The sequence below is a fragment of the Accipiter gentilis genome, chromosome 25 (assembly GCF_929443795.1).
Source record: "Accipiter gentilis chromosome 25, bAccGen1.1, whole genome shotgun sequence".
Taxonomy (NCBI): domain Eukaryota; kingdom Metazoa; phylum Chordata; class Aves; order Accipitriformes; family Accipitridae; genus Astur; species Astur gentilis.
The window spans coordinates 15,772,179-15,790,274 of NC_064904.1; the positions used below are offsets into that span (position 1 = coordinate 15,772,179).

Consider the following 18,096-nt stretch of genomic DNA (forward strand, 5'->3'; position numbering starts at 1 on the left):
GTAATTGAAATGAACATCGTTGCACCACACTGCACTGTTCTACAACAAGACTTTGTAAGATTAAAAAGGGCGTCTAAAAGGTGACAAGAATGAAGCATGGAATGACTTTCTCAGAAGGAGAGATCAAATAGATGAGGGCTCTTCACAACTGAGAAAACGCAGTGGAGGACGGCTTACAAAAATCAGGAGTGGTGCGCAGGGGGTGAAGAAGAGCAATTACTCACTTTCTCAGAAAGGGAGCTGGGAGTAGCCAGTGTAAAGGCTGGGGCAGCCAGACTTGCAGAATAGGATGACAAAATACCTTGTCACATAATGTTTTGGTTAGGAAAAGCAGAAATGGATTTGTGGAAAGGAATTAGATATTCTTGGTGGAGGTGGCTGGTCGGTGGCTAATACATACCATGGTCTGGATGCAGTTGGCAGTTTAGAAAGTCCCTGGGCTCCGGGTTCATGGAAATTTGGAAGGAGTAGCTCAGGGCAGAGATGCCCTGTGCACCTTCGTTCTTGTACTCTTACCATAAGTATGCAGAAGGGGCTGCAGACAGAGGCAGGATTTTGGGTTAGATGGGCAGTTGGTGTGATGCTGCATGTCACTTCTGTCGCTGTACACATCTCTGTGGGCCATACGTATCCCAGGCATCTTCCAGACGGCATCTGGAGCTTTACAGCAAGAACACCATCGTCCCGAAGAGAATAACTTCACTGCAGCATCCAAGAGCAGAATAAGTGGATTTTAGTGAAACAGGACATTTAAAAATGCTACGAAACAACCACAAAAAAGTCAAAGGAAAGTGATAAAATACACTCAATTATTCTCCTCAGATACTCTCCAGACGTCAGTGTAATTTCATTGACTTCAGAGAAATTAGTGTTAATGTAGGAATGGAAATGCAGCAAATCTAATTCCAGCATCTCCTTCCTGGAATAGCGAGCAAGAAAACAGAGAGGTAATCAGATAGAAACAAGTGCTGATCAGAAGGAGCTGGACAGGGAGGAGGAGAGCTCCAGGACCTGCTGCCAGGAAATAAAGACACTTCTCCAGTCTCACATAGTCACGGAGAGTTCAGCAACACATGCACGGAGGCTGAAATGAAATGCCAGACTTTGTTTATTTGTTTTAGTTTGCCAGTGTATGCAATCTTTTGTCGTTCTGTTGAATATTCTCAAATGCCTTCTACCAGGACAGCATAGATGGCTAGTAATATTTCCAGTGATGTTTTTATTCTTGGTATTATGGAGAAGGGAGCGGTTCAGAACTGTGGGACTGGTGGAAAGAGGTAGAGCTAATGTGCTTGATATAGTGTTTAGACAGCTCTTGTTTCATCTGAAAACAGACCTGTTTGTAACATTTGGAGTGCTGATGTCCAGCTCTACATATGTATTACTGTCTGACTTTGTGATCCTCTGAGAGAAAATGCAAAAATATATTTAAGGTGGTGCCTGCCATTTTGCCATGGCATTGCTCTTCAGCAGAACAGTTTGTGGCACTTGCAAAAGTGAAAGTAGAGAGCATCTTCCTAGAACCATAGATGTTCTCTCACGTGCCATAAAAACTACTCAAATATATTGGGATTCAAATTGACGTTGTGTAGGGGATGAAACCCTCTCTCTAAGCACATTCACGCTAATATCTTCCCCAAAGACCCTTCTCCACTGGTGAGAAGTGGCTTCGTAGCGGTGGTGAGTGACAGCAAAGCCACAGACCTGTGTCTGAAGGCTCATGGGACACATGGTCCCACTGGTGTGTCAGGGCTGGGGAGGTGGATGTACTTTGACTACATAAAGGGTTAATTGATAATGCTGAAAGCTAAATTAAGAGGCCAACTTTCTTCCTCCCCCCTCCTCCCAGAAGGATGCAGTACAGAGTAGCACACATGATTTCATAGAATATAAAAGTGGGAAATGTGCTCATTTTTGCAGTTTGGTTTCACTTGGCTATTGACTGTTTTACAAGACAACCACCGAGGAAGCTCTGAAGAAGCTGTCAGGCTCAGTGACAGCTCAGCATCTGCCACAGCTAAATCAATACTGCGATGAAGGACAGGTTCCCAAAGTGGATAATCAAAGCAGAGTAAAGTTAATTCACCTTGAAAGCCTGAAAGTATTAGTGTGAAATTTTTTAGGCAGAACCAGCATCATTTCAGCAAAACATGAGAGGTGCTGAGGTCCAGCCCTGAGCAGCAGTCTTTTCAAGCATTGCCTTCAGTGGGAATGGGGAGCAGGCTTCACACCAATCGTGTGCACAAATGCTCTGATAAAATGGAAACCTGGTGCTAATAAATCGGGCAAAAAGGGGTTTGCATTGGCCCTGATTGCTAGCAGTGCGCTAGGAACTCATTTTTTGGTTTTCATAAAATCACAGAATGGTTTGGGTTGGAAGGGACCTTAAGGATCATCTAGTTCCAAATGCCTCTGCCATGGGCAGGGACACCTTCCACTAGCCCAGGTTGCTCCAAGCCCCATCCAACCTGGCCTTGGACACTGCCAGGGATGGGGCACCCACAACCTCCCTGAGCAACCTGGTCCAGTGCCTCACCACCCTCACAGTGAAGAACTTCTTCCTTACATCTCGTCTAAATCTACCGTCTTTCAGTTTAAAACTGTTACCCCTTGTCCTATCACTCCATGCCCTTGTAAAAAGTCCCTCCCCATCTTTCCTGTCGGCCCCCTTTAGGTACTGGCAGGCTGCTGTAAGGTCTCCCCGGAGCCTTCTCTTCTCCAGGCTGAACAACCCCAACTCTCTCAGCCTGTCCTCATAGGGAACATGCTCCAGCTCTCTCATGATCTCTGTGGCCCTCCTCTGGACTCGCTCCAACAGGTCCATGTTTTGTGGAAAATATTCCATTATAATATAAATTGGGTGTGTGTGTGAAGATAATGAATGTTCCATTTTTCTTAGGCTGTTAAGACATTTTTTTTGCATCAAAATAGGATTTTCTTCCACTGTTCAGGTTTCAAAGGTTTAAAATAAAAGACTGGAGGAAAAATGTTTTGCTATGAAATATTTTATCTTTATAAAACCTGGAGGTGAATTGTTTCAACTTTTCGTGGAACTTTATTCTTTTTTCCCTTGGTTTTAGTGCAAACACTTCAGGGAAGGCAAATTTAATTTGAGATAGACTGTCACCATCACAGAAAATCTGGATACAAAATTTTGTTTGGCTCTGTCCAGAGATGCTGAATTTGCAGGACTGAGTATTAGAGGGAAGGTGCTTCTGTAGATGACCTCAATAAGTAAGAAACATTATTGTTCAGTTCAGTTAAGCCAGTTTTGTGTTCATTTTACAAAGCAGAATTATTCTGAAAATAATAGGATGCAAACATCATCTCCAAATTTGAGGCTTTTAATATTAACAGTTAAGTACTTTATTTTGTTCAGTTTGTTCCTAAAAATACCCTATAATTACATATTAAAAAAAATCTATCCTCACCCAGAGTTCAGGCTGATGATTAAAATACAGAAAGAAGGAACTACTGAATAGAAGCAGCATTGCTTTACCTGCGCTCTCTCTCATTCATATTTTCAGGCAGATATTGTATAAGCAGGCACTATTATACTAACAGGTGTGTCTACGACACCTGTCAAGGCTATGCGTACCTTGTGTTTTATAGCTGGAATCATTTGTCTAATTTTCCCAAATCCATTCTTGTTAATTGTGCTGAGATAAAATTGAATATTTAATTAAACACATAAACAAAATTAGATTTGAAAGAAGTAAAAAGAATGAGCAAATTAGAAGAGTGAAGGGAAAATTAGCAGCTGCAGAAAGTCTGAACCCATTCATATGGTATGTTTACCTTTACACTTACATACAGGTGTATCTGTGTGTACGTACATGTATATATATGTATATCTGTGAGTACCTAAAACACACCAACATGTAGATTTATACAGTACAATCTTTTACATTGGCATACACAGAAAAAAAAACCTAGGAGCAGAGAACTAGAAACATCTTCCAGTACAGTCCAGTACTTTGAAGCTGTGTTTACAAGTTTCCTATTATATTTTAACAAGACGGGCAATTTAGGTGGTGTTCCTCAGTGTGCAAGTGATGTTTTAGCATCCAGCCTCCAGCAACATTGCTATCCTGGGTTCATCTTAATGTGACAAGAACTGGTGTCCCACTAAAAGATTCCCTCAAAAATATTAAAGAAAAAAAAAAAATCAACAACAGAAAAAAACCTTGCAGCTCAAATCTAGCAACAAGCTGTCGTTTCACCCGGTAATACTGACAGCTGCCAACTTTGCTCAGAGAACTTTTTTTCTGGAGATGAGCCCTTTGGTTCCTGTGCTTCCATTCAATAGTGCTGGCAACCCTTTGTGTCCTGTGCTTGTTACTGGTGACAGTTTTGACATGGCGAGCCACAGTGAGGAAGGCACATGGGATGGTTTTGATCCACAGGTGTCAGCGTTGGGCAGGAATAACAGTAAAGACTGGTGGAGAAAGGAAAGAGAAAGATTTATGTGATGGGTGGATGATTATTTGACAGACACAGTTCAGCTTTCTTTGAAATACTGGAGAGATTTGCATGGAAATGAGGCAATGTTAAAGATAATATTCAAAATGGATAAAACAATAAATAAGGGATGGAGCAAAGTGCTAGAGGCATGGGGCTGCTGGCATTCATGTTGAACATAATTCTCATGAATTCCGGCCATCTTCTGCCTCTCCACTTTCCTTTTGCATCCACTGTAATTCCTTCAGAGAAGTGATTGCCTTGTAATTAACATTTACCATTGCACAGGACTTTATGCAGCATGCAAAATGCTGGATGTGCCCATTGGTAAGGAGGTGATGGATTTCTGAAGAAACAGGAATGCTGAAGCGTTAGTATAAGAAATGGTTTAGCTCATTTCACTAGTTAATTATTCTCTGTGTTTATGCCATTCCGTTCTTATAAATGGAAACTTACATTATTCCTCCACCGATTGTCACCACCAAAAGCTGTTGACCCACTAGACCCAACTTCTACTGTGCATGAAATATGTAGAAAAAGCCCTAACTCTCAGCCTCTTACTCCAGAGCTCTTAGGGAAAAAGTTTCCAGAGTTAAGGAAATAACTTCACTACAAGATATGCATTTTTCAGGCAAAGTGAGGTTTTGCCTCAGGGTAATGCTAACACAGGGTAATGCTATTTGCCCTGCTGCCTGTTGTGGTGTAATTGCAGCCATTTTTCAGCCTGCGCCTTCCCATATGATGCTTAACACCCTTGAATAATATGATGAGGGAGAAGCAGACCCTAGCCAACCCAAGACACGTTACGCTTTCCGGTTGAAAGAAAATGCAGTAAATTGCATCCAAATGCCAAGAGGAAACCACTGAACATCTACAGGGCTGTATTTCTGATGGCTAGCACCGTTTCTTAGAGTGAAAGAACAAAGTAATCTAGTAACATGGGGTGGCTGTGATAGGGGATGTTGAGCAGGGAAGACGTTGTGTGTGAACTGTGATTTCAAGCTGCTGAACATCTACATCGTCAGACCCAGGCAGCCCTTGGCCACTCATCCTCGGGGGGGGCAATGCGTCATTTTGTTGTCTATGCTGCTGAGTAACCTTCAACTCATGTCCAACTTCAGCTCATGTCCATTGCTCCTTCAGGGCTAGAAGCCAAACGCACTGATAGCTACGGACAACGGTAGCCTTAATTTAAGACTGTGTTTTGCAATACCAATTCAGCCAGTCTTGGATTGCAACTGTGCACAAAAATGTAGCTAGTCAGCTCATCATATTTGCATGGTGGAGAGGCATTGGAGCTTTAAAGTAAATATTTTCTGTTAGCTAAGTGCTCTCATGAAAAAAAAAAGCCCCCAGTTTCGCCATTTAAAAATTAGTGAGTGTACAAGTGTAGTTGAAAGGCCTTATTTTTATAAGAATTTATGCATAAAGTATGCAAAATGCCTAACTACCTCCAAAACAGCTGTTCCACTCTTCTGTGCAGTGTCCCCTATAAAGGGAAGAACAGCAAGTGTGAGCTCCTATAGTTTACTACTGATGATCCTCTTAATTACATAATAATTTAGTTCTCATTAAAAAAAAATCTCATCAATGTTAACAGGGATTTTACAGACCTATCTTTATTATCATGTCCTGGTTTCAGCTGGGAAAGAGTTAATTTTCTTCCTAGTAGCTGGTACTGCGCTATGTTTTGGATTTAGTATGAGAATAATGTTGGTAACACACTGATGTTTTAGTTGTGCTTATCCTAAGTCAAGGACTTTTCAGTTTCCCGCGCTGTGCCAGCGAGGAGGTGCACAAGAACCTGGGAGGCAGCATGGCCAGGACAGCTGACCTGAACTAGTCAAAGGCATATTCCATACCATAGGGACGTCGTGCTCAGTATATAAACTGGGGGGAGTTGGCGGAGAGGGGCCGATCGCTGCTCGGGGACTAGCTGGGCAGCGGGCAGTGAGCAATTGCATTGTGCATCCCTTGTCTCTCCTGGGTTTTATTTCTCTCTCTTTTTGTTATTTCCCTTTTCATTACTACTACTATTATTACTTTATTTTATATCAATTATTAAACTGTTCTTATCTCAACCCACGAGTTTTACTTTTTTTCCCGATTCTCCTCCCCATCCCATGGGGGTAGGGAGAGGAGTGAGCGAGCAGCTGCACGGTGCTTAGTTGCTGGTTGGGGTTAAACTGCAACATATCATGACCCTCTTAATTTAGAGTTTGCATTACTATATTATCAAGAAGGTGTTGGGTCAGGAAAACAGGGGTGAATGTCAGCGGAGCCGTGCATCTGCTGTGACTGCAGCATGGGATATAGGAATGTGGATGGCCACCACCTCCCTGCGTTGGCAAAATGGGACATACCTCTGGGTGCAGGCACTGTGTGTAAAGCGTATAGGATATGGTGATGATGGAACAGACTGGCCATGGTGTGCATTCACCTAGACACAATTGCATTCAACCCCCCCCTAATTTCAGCAGTCAGATGATTTTGGCGAGAAGTTCAGAGCTGAAGTTCACTGCTGAATCCAGAGCTTTTCCCATTAGCTTCTCCTCTGCAAAGGGGGTCTAACACTGCATTGGTGGGGCTTATGGGAGGATAAATATATTGGATTATGTGGGATAGTACAGTGGTATGCCTGCGGGGGTAATTGGAGGAAAGATATTTTTTTTTACTTTGGGTACTTTTGGAAGTAAAATTTGAAAGCTAGTATTGCTCTGGTGTTGGTATCGCCTCCCTGTAAATGGGGAGTAATTGTATTTAGGACACTGATTGAACACTGATGTAAAACTGGTGCCAGCATTACTGGAATGGGGGAGTGTATTTTAAGAGCACAATATTTATTTGGGCCAACGATTCAAAATCAAAATTGGCCTTTTGAAGACCTGTAAAACCACAAGGTTGTGTTGGTGCTTTCACTAGCAGAGCTGGCAGGCAGGAGTGTCACTGCAGGGTAGAGGTGGGCGGCATCAAAAAAGTGCTATAAAACAGTGATAAGGGAGGGGACTTAGAAGGATTATTTTCTTCCAAGTAATAGGCTTTGTTGAATGGTGTTGGTGGATTTGAAGAAAGCTGTTTATTGTCACAGCAGCAGCCTATTGCTGCTGCTGCCTCTTAGTGAGGCTGTTGAACTTAAGAGGTGGACACTGCACTGTGCTGCCAGGCGACGCACCGAATAGGGCCTGCAAAAGTTTTGCAATATGATGTATTAAGGTGAGGTGGAAAGAAATAACAGAAAACTGCTCAGCTTTTAAATTAGTAAATCAGATATTTGGGTATTGGGCTTATTATCTAATTATATCTGGTATCTATATATTGGAATTTGTATCAAATCTCTCCTGAATGATACAGCTTTAATAATATTAATCTAATAATCTTGCAGGAATACCTAATTCCAAAAATTCATTGAAGAAGTTGCAGCTAGCCTAAGCATGCAAAAATGAATACCTATATTTTTCCAGGATCAAGGCCTCATAGAATCATAGAATCACAGAATCGTTTAGGTTGGAAAAGACTTTTAAGTTCATCGAGTCCAACCATTAAACTAGCACTGCCAAGTCCACCACTAAACCATGTCAGTGCCACATCTGCACATCTTTTAAATACCTCCAGGCATGGTGACTCCACCACTTCCCTGGACAGCCTGTTCCAAGGCTTGACAACCCTTTTGGTGAAGAAATTTTTCCTAATATTTAATCTAAACCTCCCCTGGCACAACATGAGGCCATTTCCTCTCATCCTATCACTTCTTACTTAGGAGCAGATACCAACACTCACCTTGCTTATCTTCTTCTTTACAATTACAGTTTAGAGGCATATTGTATATGCTTAGACTAATAATACTCTAGCATAGAGCAGACCATAAGGAAAATTAGATCTCTCAATCAAGCCTTCAGTTCCTAAAGGCAGATGTTCCTTTCTGGATATACTTAGCGTACAGTCAGGATAGTAAGAGCTCTGAAATGCTTTGGAATAATTTACGTAACTCTGAATCATTTTTCTTTAGAAAGTTCCTTGCTTTTAAACAGGCAAAAAGATTTATGTAACACTGTTGCTAAATCATTCAGAAATGGTTTATGTATGTACAAATACAGTAACACGTATTTTATATATAAAAATATGTAGCACTTAGGTGCTTGCATATAATTTAGGGAATATTTTTCAACACTGAAGAGTAAAAATAGAAATTAAAATAACAGTTGAACCACCTACCTCGCCTTTAGGACTGAGAAAAAATATTTCTGCATCATTATATCAAATTGATCTCTATGAAATCTAGTAAAGACTGTACCAGATTTACACACATAGGACAATTAAGTAAATCAGCGTTGCATGATTGTAGGAACGTAACAGGAAATGTCTGGAGGAATGCAAGTCATTAAAGAGAAGGTGAATAAATGCAGTTTGACCTAACTAGTTATTCAAGAAATTACGTCATTTCACCTTCAACCTCTGCAGCATCATCTCTCCTGTTTCTTGTAAACAGAGAGACTAAATTAAAACTATTGAAGTATATGTATACATACACTGTGGAAATTTCTTTAGAACTTGTTTAAATCTTCATACTGTCAAGAGAGGCACAGTCTTTTATTTCCTTCAGAACCTTTTGCAAATGATCTTTACTGCCAGTTCTGCCTGCCAAAAATAATTAAAACACAGCAAAAGTGAAATGCCCTTGGTAGCGCTCCTCTGCCTATGTTTTTAAAAAGGTGAGGGGTAAGGTTCACTCTTGGCATTTCACCGTTTGCTCATTAAATAGGGATGCTCTGAGACATCTTCGTTCCCTAATTACAGGCCCTAAGGGTTATTGATGGAGAGCCTTAAACCTTCAAAGGCTGATAAACGCAACAGCAGCGTTAGATGCTCGCCAGGGCGTGCACGTGCCTGCACGTGTGCATCTGTGCGTAGGGGATACACCGTGCTCTGGAGGTGGCCGGCTCCCCAAGCTCAGACATCTCTGCCTACGAAGGAGCTGATCCAGCTCACCTCTCTGTTCTGTCCCCTCTCTGTTGTATTTGCAGCTAATGCAATCACTCCAGCCTAAAGTTGGGTGGGGAGGAGCAAAGGCAGGTAACTTGTATTTTTAAGGCAGACTAACCTCTTCCCATTAGACCCTCCAAAGCAGAGGACCCTTTCCCTCTAGAGGAGCGTCACAACAGGTGTAACAAATGCAATGCGAATTATTTTATTTATGTATTTATTACTTCCTTGTTTTGTTGCATACCAAGACCTGCGAAACAATAAATATTAGCTTTTTTTCAAATGATCCCCTTTTCTAGGTATCATATAGAGAACAGGGGTGGGGAGCTGATTTACAGAGAGGGGTGGATTTTCCATGCCAAATTATGAAAAATGTGCTTTCCCCGGCAAACCAGTCCCAGCAGCTACCGGCGCTGGCGTAGGGAAGCACCACGAGTGAGGAGAGTCTGAGGCACAGCTTCAAAGCTGTGAAGATCTAAGTGGGTTCCCTTTAAATGTTTGCCAAAGGCCCCCCATGCAGTAACCTGTAAGAGAAGTGGAATATTTAGATGAACTCAACCATGTGTCTTTACCATTTCCAATAGGAGGCAAAGGAAGGCTTTGATTTCCAACAGAGGGATAATGCTGGTTTTGTCTGTGCGGACTCTGCAGTGTGTAGGTTCATGAATTCTGGCTTAGTGAGGTACTGCTGGGTAATGAATGCTTCCAGCGATTTTGCAGGCTTGATCCAAGGATTTATTCTATCCTTCATTTCTTGACCATACTCTTTTTAAGTACAATTATATTAGTTTAAGTACTCCTATATTAGAAGACACAGAACTAGAGTTTCTCTTCTGGCTGTATGTTTTCTACAGATTGTCTCTGCCAAAGTCATTTTTTTTGCAGAGAAGGTAATATGTGCCAGTTGCTTCAGACAAGCTGTTTTCACCATGGCATTCTTAGCTGTTTCCAACCTGGCAGGTGTCAAGAGTTGAATCTCTTTTTCCCCAACCTTACAGGGCACTGTGTCACATTTTCAATCAGCCTGTCTTCTGTGTAGGTTTGCATGGCCAGTTGGGTTATATGCATTGTAATTGCATATGCAGTCTAGCTGGAGTTACAGGCTTGCATAAATTTTATTCATGCAGAAAGGCAGCATTTTGGGGACAGTTATGGCTTCTTTTTACATTTATAGTCACAGTAATTTGCAGATGCATCTAACACCAGAGGGCAAGACGAGATATTGTGCACTCACATATCTGATAAGCTGAGTTCATGATAAATCAGCAACTGTTCTTCAGAAGGATGAGGGATGTTGTGCTTAGAAGAAGTGACACTTCATCAAGTTTGTCCTACAAAAGTCCAAAAGAGTGGAGAAAGCTGGAAAAAAAAGAAGAAAGAAAAAAGTCAGGTGGCATTCATCCAACTAGACTTTTTTACAATCGACATAGTCTTATACTCTGAGTGTTGATATATATCTGAATGGATACAGAGGTAGAGAAAACCTTTCAGTAGCTAGCAGGTATGATGCAACAATCAGTAAAGCAAGGGAAAAACCCTACCCTTGCAAAGAGATTTATTTCTGGACATCACACAGAGTATTAATCTGCTGTGTTTTCTAAAACTGAAACCTCATGCTCATCTTTGCTACACATTGTGTGACCTTGTTTGATATGATCTTGTGTGTTGAGATGAAAAAAACCAAGGCTTTGATAAAACAATGAGCGTTGTATTTCTGATGAACTTCAGCATCTAATTTTTACATGGACATAGTAAAAAGCACTGTGAGAAATGGAAGTACAATTTTTCTGTTAGACAGGTTTTAGGAAAGCACCATGTTTCCTTAAAAATGCCACCTCTCAAATAGGGGTGATGAACAATAGTCAATTAGTATGAAACAAAGGGAGTTTTCTGGAATGAGGTAAAAATGTGTTGCGTAGAGGGAAGACATTATGCACTGAGAGATGGAAGACATTTTTTCTTTTCACAGTAGGTTATTTCTTGCCATTTGTAGGCTGCAGTTGTTTTTCAAAAAAGCAATATGGAAATGCATAGCTGCATTCTGCTATAAAGTACCTCCAAGCAAAGATTATTAAAAATGACAGGCACATTTCTGCGTATTTGATAATGTCAAGAGCAGAAGTAATGCCGCACATTGGTGTTATGAGATATCAGAATAATTCTCTTTTCTGCAAAATCTGTAATGCCTAATGGAAGAATGTCATTTTGGGCTTGCTTGCAAGGGTAATTACATTGTGACTCAATAAGGCACCTTAAACTTGCTTGACTTCAAGAACGTCTTTCGATCCACCACTATTCAAGACAGCACTAGTAAAGGTGTGCATTTAAGTTTTTTCTTAAAACGCTTTGCAGAATTTAGGCTTCAGAAATTAACTGTTCTCCATCAAATAGTGTTCACTGCATCACACTTGCAATAGTATACAGAGGTTGACGCCTTTTCAGGTGGAAAGGCTTACTTAAAACGTGATTTTCTTGAATATGGCACATCGTTCTTTGGTGTTGCACAACTCAGCTGGCTGAGCTTGACAGTAATGGTGGCATGTATGGAAAGGGGAGAATCAAACCAGAAAAGAAGGTAACTGCAGGAGTGGGCTTGAGGTAGTGCTTCCTACTCTACCATGTCCTCCTCCTGCCCTAGTCATATGCCCTCAGCAATGGCACTTTCTGTTGTTTGCTCATCTAATTTTTCTTTCTTTGGAATCATTAGTGACTGGCATCTATAGAGTTGACGTGACATACCCAAGTTGTCTGCTGGGGCTGGCTGTGAAATTGGTCTGTGAATTGCCACTCTGAATCTTTCTTGTGCACAACTTGGCTGTTGACACAGGACCCCATTTGTATAGATATCTCTTTGCCAGTTTTCCCAGGTTCCTTTCTTCTCCATTTTATTCCATCTTTGGGACTGAGGCCATTCTCTACTCATAGCATGTGCTAGCTGAGCTGATCTTACGGGAGATCCACAAGATTCTTTGGATAGTGCCTTCAAGGTTTACTGGCAGGCTGAAGCTACATTTGAAAATTAGTTTGGATTAGTATAAGGTATAGAGTTAAAATGCACTGGCTGTTTTTAAATAATGCCATGTGTGGACATTATCTGTATGACTGATTTTGTAAATGAATGCATACTGAGTGGCTATATGAGCTGTATGGGTAAATTCAATAAATAACTCTGTACATGTATGTGTGCGAGAGTGTGTGCATAAATAGAAATTTTCAGTCTACAGCTATGTATTTGCAGTAATTTGTAACCATACATAAAATTCTTTGATGTTATCCTTGGATTATGAGTAGCATTTACTGGAGCATACATATTTATTTTTAACTACCTTTGGTTTTTTCCAGCTCTTCTTTATGCAACTATTTTTGGAAACGTCACCACCATTTTCCAGCAAATGTATGCCAACACCAACCGATACCATGAGATGCTGAACAATGTGAGGGATTTCCTAAAATTATATCAAGTCCCAAAAGGCCTTAGTGAAAGAGTCATGGATTATATTGTCTCAACCTGGTCCATGTCTAAAGGAATTGACACAGAGAAGGTATGAGTACATGAGGTAACAATTTAGATAGCAAGAGCTTGTGTCTGTTGTGTACTTTCTTAGAAACAGGACTGTATAACAGCATATAACTTACTAACAAATTCTTAACTGCATGCTACTCTATTATTATGTTTGTGTTTGGATCAAAAGCTGGATGTTTTAAAAAAGAACTGTTTTGCTGCTTTGGAAATATGCCTTTTTTTTTTATTATGGTAAATGTTTTCTGCTTTCCAGTCTTACTTTGCCTAAATTCTAAATAATTTTAATGTACTTCACTATTGAAATCAACGGGAAATTGGTCTTCAAATTAGTCCGAGAACATAATTCGGTGTCTAACCTACATCAGTATTATTCTGAAAAGTATTGGCATCTGTGAGTTGCAGTGAAATGAGTTTGATTGGCTTGGACCTTTTGCTGATGCCCAGGACATCAACATATCCATCAGCATAATTAGTATAGGATTTAATGGCAGTAGAGATTGATCTCCTTGAGCTAAAATCTGTCGGCTAGAACTTAAGGCCTTTGGTAGGGAGATACAGAAAATGCGGCACTGCTGGCAGCCATGCAGGGTAGAAGTCCTACAGGACTTTAGCCCTCAGAAAGGACTGGTCATTTAGGTTTCTTCAAAAGCTGATTAAAGCAGAAGGTCGTCTTTGGAGAGTGATTCATCGTGTGCCAGGACAGACCAAGTGAATTGTGCTCAGGGCCTCTCTTTCTCCATGGTATGTGCAGCGAGTCTGTCTAGCCTTGGATATTTTAGAGAGATGAAGATAGATGGGAGGGTTTCCACCTGCAATACCGTGAATGTAGGCAAGATACAACAGGTTTAGGTCTAGATTTTTGGTCAACGGAGATCGGCGATGCTCCTGTGGCTTCTGTGGACCTGATACACATCAGCTGAAATTAGGCATTTAAGCTCTGGTTTCCATGAAGATTTCCCTCCCAAGAACTTAAAAGGCTAAGTGTCCGAGGGGAGGCTAAAGAAGCGTCATGGCAGATTAATATCTTAAAATGTTTAGTGCTTGCAGATCTTTGAAGTTCTTGCTTCAGTTGAATCTGTTGCGTAATATGGGATGATGATGCAGCTTGTTCAGATATGCCAAGATGAAGTTGCTACCCTGAAAAATTTAGTCTTACATCATGCTAATGCAACAGCAGTTATCTTATTAATCATCTGCTGTGAAATTTGGTTTACCATCATAAATACAACTATTTTAAGTAACAAAGATTTTGAGTTCTTTGATTCTTGTGCTTCAATATGCCACATTCTTTAATATGTTAACTTCTTATACACTAATACCCTAACTTCCCAATGCTGATTCATACAGTGTTAAAAGTGAGCTTTTATATTGTAAACTACTGTAAATGCATTCAGTCCTATTGTGTAAACTCAAAACCATGTGAAAATTCAACTTTCATTTGCATTTATCTCCTTGCAGTTAAGCCAGAATCCTGTATTATTCCACTACAGTTTCATTAGATTTTAATGATGCTTTGCAGTTAATTAGGAGAACCTCTGCTTTAATTACTGAAATTTCCTTCCATAGTTTCCGCATGTCCGGTTTTATAGATTATAAAAATGCAGTTAGAGCCATAATCTTCGACTCATGGTAAGCAGTGTTCTCTGGTCTGTAAGATAGTAGTGGCTGCTTAGCTAGATAATTAATATGGCTGTAAAATCTGTGACTTAGGTTTTTAACAATTTTCCCTTGGTAAAGACTTGCCTAAACTTAGGCCTGGATCCAAAACGTATTTAAAACAGTGGAAGGATTTCAGGAACCTCTGCATCTGGACTTCAGTAGTTGCATCTAATCGAACTTCCCAGAAAAGCCCATGTTACAGAAGAACAGAGACAAGATAAACGTAAGAACTTGAGCACCGGTTTGAATATTTTGGTGTTTTGTATCCCTTACAGCCTGCAAGTCTGCAAAAGCATCAGCACCAGCGGCCTGTAGTGCCCGCACTGAGCATCCCTGGGTCTGTATGAGTGTAAGGATCAGGCAGTTTGCTTTCAGCTGCAGGACCTTAGCCAAAGTCAGGATTTGTTTTAGCAAAAGGGTGGAAAGCTGTGTCGTAGCCAGGCAGCCTTCCTACCTTTATCTTCACTCAGGAAGGTGTTATGATGTGCTTCACCAAAACAAAAGAGAAAATGTTGTAAATCCCAGCTGAAAAATTATAGAAACAGTGGTACGGTCCCAGAGACTAGTCACGTAGGGTGGATCGTTTCTCTTGTATTAGTTCCTTCATTACCCCTTCAAGACCCTCTGCATTTAAATTGAATCCATCTGTACTAAACCTAGAGCAGCAAGTGGGTGGGAGCGCACTGTAGGGACCTCCAAGGTACACAGAGTCAAGGCAGATTTACTACCGTAGACACAGTGGGGCTAACGGGACTAGACTGCACCTGCAGCTGAGCTGCTAAATCCAGGTAGTGCTCCAGCGTAGGTTGGAATAGGGGATTACTGCCCCAGGTCTTGAATTGCCTCTCTGCACTGCTTTGTCTGACAGCCTGGACGTGACCTTAGGGGTTTCTTCCAGTCTAGTTTTCAAAGCTCCAATAATGAGATTCTGACCAGTCTGTTGTCTGGATATCTTTGCATCACATGATTTCCCATTCTCCTTAATTTTGATGAACTTTTCAGTAAGCTTCTTATTATCTTGCAAAACACGTGTGCTCATGACACATGATAATTAGTGAGGAATTTCTCAACTTTTCAGTTTCCATCAGACAGCTCAGACAGTTTCCATCATCGAAGGATGTTTTTCAAACTAACATACAGTATTACATCCTAAACTGTTCCAAATATATCTGCATTGTCACCCTGGAATGTGTTTTGCAACATCATTTGCCACAAATTTATAATACATTTCATTCAGTCACTCAGCATGTTGAAATGGCTTTGTTTTGAAATCCAAATTCAAAGAGCAAGAAGGTTAATGTACTAACAAAGAATGAAATTTCTTATATGAGTGTTCTAGTAGGTTCCTATGGTGATGAACAACCCTAGCCATTTGATGGAGTACAAATAAACACATGTGCATGTGTTTCTTTGATAACTAAAGATTTTAAATTAATATGCTTGAAATTAAAATATAAGTTAATAACTTGATTGGAATTGCTACCACTTAATGTGCAGTTTTGTTGCGGCAGATGTCAAATCCCTATCCTTGAATGACACATTCCGTGTGTAGTCCAAAAGAAGATCTTGCCTAAAACTGGTAAGAATGAGTCCTTAGATGGGAACTGAAGACAAAGTGGAAGTTAGCATGGAGAAAGTTAAATGAAGATCCTGTCCCTGCTGCTTGTGAGAGCAAGCTGTCCCAAACAAAACTTTGTCTTAAAGGCCCAGTCTGTTGTCCTTGTACGTGGAAGAGGACTTGTTCTCCCACACTGAAGTGACAGTGCCTTAAGCATACAATTTTGGCTTCCTTGTTCTCCTTGGGAATAGCTCATCTTCAAACCACAGCACTTCAGCCTGTCTCCGAGTGTTCACAAATAAGGAATTAAAAATGACACTAAAAGCATTAGCATATTTATTATTATTACTTAAGGGGAAGCAAGTGGCCTCTGATCCATAACCTTAAATCACTTAAACATGAGAGCCCTCCTCTGACAGCTGGGATGATATATGTAATACATGCACATGGATTGTTACCTCCCGGTCTAACAGTGGCTCAGACAAGGTGGAATTTTTTTTTTATATTTAATGCTACAGGTTTCGGGGTTATTCATCTAATAAAGAGCAGAGCTAAAAACATGACAAACCTAAGAAGCCTTTATATACTAAACAGTATCTCTCATCCAGCAGAACCTGTTTTTTTGAGAGGTAAAAAAGAGGCAGTACATTCTCTCTATATGACCATTTTTAGGCAGCTGAAAAAAATCTTTATAGTAATAATTTGATATATGAAAAACACACTGAATTCAAATCTCTTAGTTTTTATTGAAATCTCTAGGCAGCAAATGAAAAATTTATAGATACTAGCTCTTCTATAAGAAATAGGTCATTATACATGAAAGCAGAACAACCATTAACTAACGTGCAGATGTCTCAAGGTCTCATCTAATGATAATGTTCTGAAATGTCAGTAAAACCCAAAGATTTTCTCTTCTTGACCTCTATGCTGTTGTATGGCTTAGGATTTGCTCAGAAAGCAATTAAATAAATGTCTATCATGTTTTAACAGTCGATTCCTTCAGAAAAGCCATAGGTTGAAAGAGAAAAAAGGCGTCTATTTAGTCTCAACCTAAGCATCAATGGCGATTGGAATAATGAGAGCCAATTCCACATTGCAATGACTGAAATGGAAATCATGGGAAAATAACACAGTATTAAAACTATTCACTACTGGCCCACTAAGCTTTCATACAGGAGAGATGGGTTTATGGTAAATAGACACAGGTTGTAACTTTAGTAAACTTCAATCTACAGAAGGACAGTGCAGTTTAGTCATGTTTGCTGTTAATAAGATCTTCAAGAGCTGTAGTAATAATTAGTGATACCCTGAGACGAATAGGGGAATCAGGCTGCCATTCCTACGGTGCCCCATCCCATAGAGGTGTCTGTAAGTGCTGGCTGGATTTCCTCGTGGATGACCGGGGTAGAAGGCTTCCAAGCTTCGTGGCCAAAGAGAACTTCTACAAAATTAGGTGTGACAGCTACATACAATTCCCTGCTGAAGAGGGAAGGTAAAAATCGTTTGGACAAGTATTTTTGTTTCGTTGTAGAGGCGGGGTTGTTGGTCGTTCCTTGCAGATCGGGACGAGGTGAACAAGAAGTCTTCCCTCACCTCACAGAGCTGAGCTAGGACCAGGTAACAGTTGCAATCCACGGTTCTTTGGAGAGCGGGATGCAGGAGAGATGGTCAGGGTCTCACTGTCCTTCACACGGGTCCGAGTGTGGGGCCTGTGCACCAGTGGGGCTTTCTGTTTCACCTTTGTGGATGGTATGGATTATTTACCTCCTGTATGCACCGTCCAGAGCCAGGAAAGATTATCCACAATTATCTCTGCCTCTTGGATGTGTTCGTCTTGGGATTGGTACAGATTAAACTATGAACCTGTCATGCTTGAGGAAATGCCAGGGCTATGGAGCAGCTCATGAGCTTATTT

At 40.7% G+C, this 18,096-nt stretch overlaps 1 protein-coding gene across 2 annotated transcripts in view; it reads left to right on the top strand.

Annotated features, from left to right (window-relative positions):
* KCNH5 (potassium voltage-gated channel subfamily H member 5) overlaps positions 1–18,096 on the top strand; it is a 159,238-nt gene that overhangs the window by 94,487 nt on the left and 46,655 nt on the right. For both annotated transcript variants that reach the window (XM_049828989.1, XM_049828990.1), the window contains one exon: positions 12,784–12,983. In XM_049828989.1, the coding sequence (XP_049684946.1) occupies positions 12,784–12,983 (200 nt within the window). The remainder of the gene's footprint in view (positions 1–12,783; positions 12,984–18,096) is intronic.